Below are 6000 nucleotides of genomic sequence, written 5' to 3'. Positions count from 1 at the left end.
AAAAATCAATCAAGGAGAGGAATTACAAAAGAGACTAAAATCTGATCTGTAGAATGAAACACTAGATTATGACCCATTTAATCAAGAGTATGTATTAAACATTGATCACTTTACAGGATCCTAAGTCCCATTGAAGTAATACAAAGATTTCCAAGTCTTGATTCTAGGGCTTGGGGACCTAACAGTCTAAGATGGAGCTTCTCAAAATTTAATGTGTATGTGAATCCCCTGAATATTTATTAGTAGATGATTACCCAACAGATCTGGAGTGGGGCTGGGGATTCTAATCAGTTCTTAGGTGGTGCTGATGCTGCAGGCCCACAAACCACACTTCGAGTAGCAAGAGAGGCACGGATAAAGAAATGGAATAATGTGTTAGGCATTTGGAAATCTATATGGAATACTATGTGAGCACCAAGCAAGGAATGGGCTTTGTATCTGTGTTAGAAAAGGCTTCACATAGGAGGAGACTGCTGGGCTGAGTCTTATTTTCCTAGTAATCACCAGGGGAAGTCAAGAGTCCCACACTACAGTTCATTTACTATATGGTGAACTGGACAGGCCATTTAGACTTCCAACCCTCAGTTGTCTTTCTCATTTGCAAAAAAACAGATTGAAAAAATCAAACCCTTCATGGCCCTATAAATGGACAACTCTCATTAGATAAATTTTAAAATCATTTAATATAAGATCTGTTTAAAAGTTAGGGTGAAAGAGTATAAAAGGTTCTATTAATGAGCCTAACAAACTGACCTACAAATGAAAGTACATCAATCAATAAGAAAACAGCACTTAAGCCTTAACAGCCTCTTATACTTGTGTTTTCCTATTCAGCTGCCTACTTGTAGCCAGGCATGTGGCCTCACAGCTGAACTATTTTAAAAGAACACCACACTCATTTGCTCAGCACAATAATACTTAACATTTATACAGTACCTTTCATTTTCAAGGTACTTTACAAACATCAGTTAATTACTTGTCACACAATTTGCAAGTTAATTTTCATTAGTCCAATTACAAGTGGACTAGATTAAATTAAAACAGTGAAGGCAGGCCACAGAGGGAGGATCAGAGCCAAGGTGAGAATGCTGGGGGCTCTTTACTGCCTATGCTCATAATTTATTTGTAGGTGAGAACTAGCCCTCACCAGGAAAGCACTAAGTCACTAGAAATGGAAAAAATTGCAATTTCTGAACATCTTACTGAAGCTTGCCACCAAGAGCCCAAATGTCATATAAGGAAAGAGATGAAGTATTATAAAGGCTTATTTACACCTCCCCTCAAACATTCTATATACCAAAAGAGAAAAGCAAGCCAACACTCAGTGACTCCATTTTCAAAAAAAGTTTTCATTATGTTAGTTCATTGCTGTAACAAATACTTGAGATAAATCAGCATGTGTGTGTGTGTGTGTGTGTGTGTGTGTGTGTTTACTGGAGATAGCTTCCTGGGCTCCATCCCCAGGCCTTATTTATTTATTTAGGTACTGGGTATTGAATCCTGAGATGATTTACCACTGAGCCACATTTCCAGCCAGTTTTTACTTTGAGACAGGGTTTCAATAAGTTGCTTAGGGCCTCACTAAGTTGCTGAGGCTGGTTTTGAATTTGTGATCCTCCTGCCTCAGGCTACTGAGCTATTGGGATTTCAGATGTGTGCCACCGCACCTGAACCCCATCTTTTTAAAATTTTGAGATGGGGTCTAACTCAGTTGTGGAGGCTGGCCTCGATTTGTGATCTTCCTATTTTGGCCTCCCAAGTTGCTGGGATTTCAAGTATATGCCACCACACCCAGCTTATTAATCAACTTTTAAGTAAGAAAGGTTTATTTTAGCTCATAATTTCAGAGATTTCATTCCGTGGTTAATTTAGTCTGTGGCAAGGTAGTACATCATAGTGGGGCAAAGATGCTCATCTCATGGAGCCAAGAAGCAAAAAAGACAGGGAAAGAAGAGGCCAGGGTCCCAATATCCCCTCCAAGGGTCTATTATACCCAATGACCTAACTTCCTTCCACTAGGCCTACCTCCTTAAGGTTCAACCATCTCCCAATAGCATATATGCGGGCAACTATGCCTTTAGCATATAGGTCTTTGGGAGATAGTCCAGATCCAAACTATAGTACATTACTGTAATTCACATGAATTTTGGCCTTTTTATTATACTTTTAAAGGATAAAGTATTTTCTAGAATGTGTTTTGAAGGCATAATCATACCCTAATTGCATACCTACTCTCTCTATAGAGAATAGTTAAATATATCCTTTATAAATGAGAAAAATACATCTTAGACATCAAGAATTTTATACGATGGGAAGCAATTTTATTGTTTTCTTGTGATTTCTCTTTTATCCCCAATGTTCCAAATGTCCTCAAAGTACGTGTAGAACCTTTTTGGTAGAAATAAAAATAAAGAATATTATTTTAAAAACTAACCAATCTGCCATTTCAGTACTTCTGATTTACAGACTAGGAGAGGGAGGAGTTTGGTATAAAAGGTTGATGAATTTGATAGTAATTTTAAAATGTCAATTTGTATAAACCTGAAATTATATCATAATTTTTTAATATGGAAGAAAAAGATGCCTCATCTTAGTAATTATTCAGTCATAATAAAATGTGATCAGCAAAGGAAGCATTATATGGAAATTCCTTAGATTAAAATAGGTTTTCTACTTCCTTTGTATTTCTCCAGAGTGTCTTGTGTACAAATGTACACACACAGCATACAGCTCATTTCTTCTAAGACATAGAACTAGACCATTTTATTTTGTTTTCAGTATTAAAAACTTGCGTCAAATTTTGGCATGTACATGAGTAAATGTATGCTATAAAAGTGCTCTTTAAAAATTAATGTTAAGCCATTTTCATTTTAACATTTATTACAAATCACATTTTATAAACACTAGATAAATTACATATAACAGCTACACATAAATATGCAGAAGCAAAACAAAACAGCAGTATTTTAACACAAGAGAAATAAACAAATATGTGTAAACATGTACAACTTAATAAAATTACTAAGTCTTCATTGCTATTTTTTATGAATTCAGAAGGTATTCAGAAACAAATTTAGTACATTGATTACTATCAAAGTTTAGAATTATAAAAACAACTATCATAGCACTACTTATTTGTAAAAATCTTTTCAAACAGTCAGAATCCAAATGACTGTCTTTAAAGACAAATTAAACTTGGCTGAAAGCTCTTATCCAACTGAAGAATAGAAAATTAACTTTGATTAACAGATACTAAGTTTAGTGGAAAATCTTAAGTCAACATCTCCCTTATGTGTTAGTTATATTCCTGAGTTTTTGCTAAAATATGATAGATAAAAGAACTCAGTTCATAGCTTTGCATAAAATTGTATTTTAGGTTTGAAAAAAGTATCATGATTATTTTAAATATGAATAGTGCTTAATAATATAATTATGAAAGGAAGGAATATAGTTAATTTAGCTTAAGAGAAAAGTTAATGTCCTCTTGACCACTATTTGCAAAGATCATTGGTAAATTATGATCCAAATTATATTAAACATTTTTGTTTATGCCTTATGAAATTATATTGATTTTGTAGAATAGAAATTAAATGATTCTATAGAAAGAAATTAAATGATGCAGTGCTAATAGCACGAGGCCAGGCACAGTGTAGATTCTCAATGTTACATACTAATTTAAAGTGAAAATTTTTTTAATGTATTATTTCTGCATGTTAACAAATTCCATATAGTAGTTATAAGTTAACCTGAATATATCCAAAAACATTTGAAACATGACAATACATTTTCAGTTAACAGTCATAAAAGTAATTCTTACAAGTGGCCATTTTTGGTCTTAGTTTTATCAAAATAGAATTAAATTTCAGATTCTTTTTAAAAACAGTGCCACAAAAGCCATTTTCCTATTAGCTGCTATATGAGTTGTGGATGGCAGGTTCAGTATCTTCTCACAAGATCAACCCATCAACACCTTCTGAATTAATTACTTTAGATCAAATCATACTCCTTAAGTTTCTCCTAAAGACTGAACCTGTGCATCTGAGGATTAGGTCCAAGAATGTGAGTAAAAATGTGAATTTCTGAACAAGTATATCTCCCTTGCATCCTGGAAAATTACTATGGTCAGATGGATTTGAGAAATAATGCTTTGACACAACCAAAATGATTTTACCATATTGACCATTACTTGGCATGAATGGCAAATCTAATGAAAATCAAATGTATGAAGCTTTTCAATAACCTGCATAGCTTATCATCATATCTAAGTATTTCTTACCTAAAAGCCACAAGGTTATGTTCTAATTATCTTGATAGCCCAACAAGAGCTGATCAAACAGCAATTACCTTTGTAAAAACTGCTGGTGATTGGGCCTCTATAGTCTTAGTGTTGCATATACTATTTCTTACTAAGAAGTATGAGTCACCTAGCAGTTGTATTAAAAAACTAAACAAAGTGGAATTTATTCAAATAGTCATACTACTTATAAAGTAGTTTTTAAATAGCTATACCAACATTAGTTAGTAGTTATTTGCAAAGCTGGTTATCACATGCCTATTTCTTCTTTTTCCTTTTGAGATGGAGATCTCACTATGATGCCCAGGCTGGACTTGAACTCCTGAGCTCAAGTGATCCTCCTGCTTCCACTTCCGACGTAGCTGGGACTACATGCACACACCATCATACCCAGCTTTCAAATGCCTATTTCTTTAAAAAACTCAGTTTACAAATTATATTACAGTATTATATCAGTTCCATGTACAAAATGTCACTAGTCATATAATACAACTAGGAGGCAAATATTTAACTGGATATGTATACATGAAAAAATGTGCATATGTTCATTCTAATTTATCAACTAGTAACAAATATCTCTAAATTAACAAAAAAGATAAAATAAGCCATGAAATGTATCCCTAACAAATATCATGGAGCACTGAGGAAAGTTGGAAAGTTTAAATTATTAGAGATTTGAAAGAACATTTAATTAGGATTAAAATCACAAATTGATAGCCACTTACAGTTTTTAATGAGAGTATTATTTGCAGAGCAACAAAATCATAAACTCACTGAAGTAGGTTAAATAGTTTTTAAGCTGATTAAAACTACTTAATTTAAATGAGCTATTTCTGAACCTCAAGTAAATGATGCTATATTCAACATGTTATTAAAAATAACCTTTAGCAATTTCAGCATTGGTAAAAATTACTGCTAATACAGAAAAGCTTATTATCAAACTCTATGCACAGAAGTTGGAAAAGGCTTAATACCAAGTCCTTGGTTCCACATTGCATTTCATATTCCCATCTGTATATCAGCAAAGTTGTAGAAGCTGTCTACATCTCCAGATGCTTTTTCCTTGTTTTCTGATACAAACATCTATTTTAAATATAGAAGAAACAAAAATAAATATTGTGACTCTTAAAAGCCACATCACCAACAGAACAAAGGCACAAACTTATTATTTAAAAGGAATTAAAATATATCATTTATAATATTTAATCTGTAGATTTTCTGTAGAATCCATTCAATATCATTTCAATAGCTGCAATGTAAATTAAGCTCTTGTAAAAGCACTTATGATATAATTAAGGTCTTCATTTTCATAATACTTCAGTTTTATTTTATTATACCTGGAATCTTACTGTTTAATGCAAAATATTATGAAAGCTACTGAATAAGAAAGCTTATTTAAAGAAAAAGTACTCTTTGTTTCTTCTATTTTGTAATAAGAAATCTCAATAGTCTGAGAAGAAAAATTAAAGATTATGTTTTCAAAGCTGCTAAAGATGTTATTACTAATTTTGTCTTCCTTATTTTTCATGGTACTGGGGATTGAACCCAGGGTCTCCTGCATACCAAGGAAACACTATACCACTGAGATACACCACAATTTTTGGAGACAGGGTCTTACTACATTGCCCAGGCTGGCTTCAGACTCCAGGGCTCAAGCAATCCTGCCTTGGCCTTCCAAGTAGCTGGGATTACAGACATGTGCCACT

General features: G+C 33.2%; 1 protein-coding gene across 1 annotated transcript in view; it reads right to left on the bottom strand.

Annotated features, from left to right (window-relative positions):
• Positions 1–2299: 2299 nt before the first annotated feature.
• Rp2 (RP2 activator of ARL3 GTPase) overlaps positions 2300–6000 on the bottom strand; it is a 44754-nt gene continuing 41053 nt past the window's right edge. Inside the window, exons 5-6 of the mRNA XM_027927288.2 lie at positions 5269–5377; positions 2300–2388 (exon numbers count right to left, since the gene is read on the bottom strand). Coding sequence (XP_027783089.2) covers positions 5294–5377 — 84 coding nt within the window. The 3' untranslated portion in view covers positions 2300–2388; positions 5269–5293. The remainder of the gene's footprint in view (positions 2389–5268; positions 5378–6000) is intronic.

This window comes from Marmota flaviventris, chromosome X (genome assembly GCF_047511675.1).
Source record: "Marmota flaviventris isolate mMarFla1 chromosome X, mMarFla1.hap1, whole genome shotgun sequence".
Lineage (NCBI taxonomy): Eukaryota > Metazoa > Chordata > Mammalia > Rodentia > Sciuridae > Marmota > Marmota flaviventris.
The sequence above is the reverse complement of the archived record's forward strand: the minus strand, read 5'-3'. Positions and strand labels throughout refer to the sequence as shown.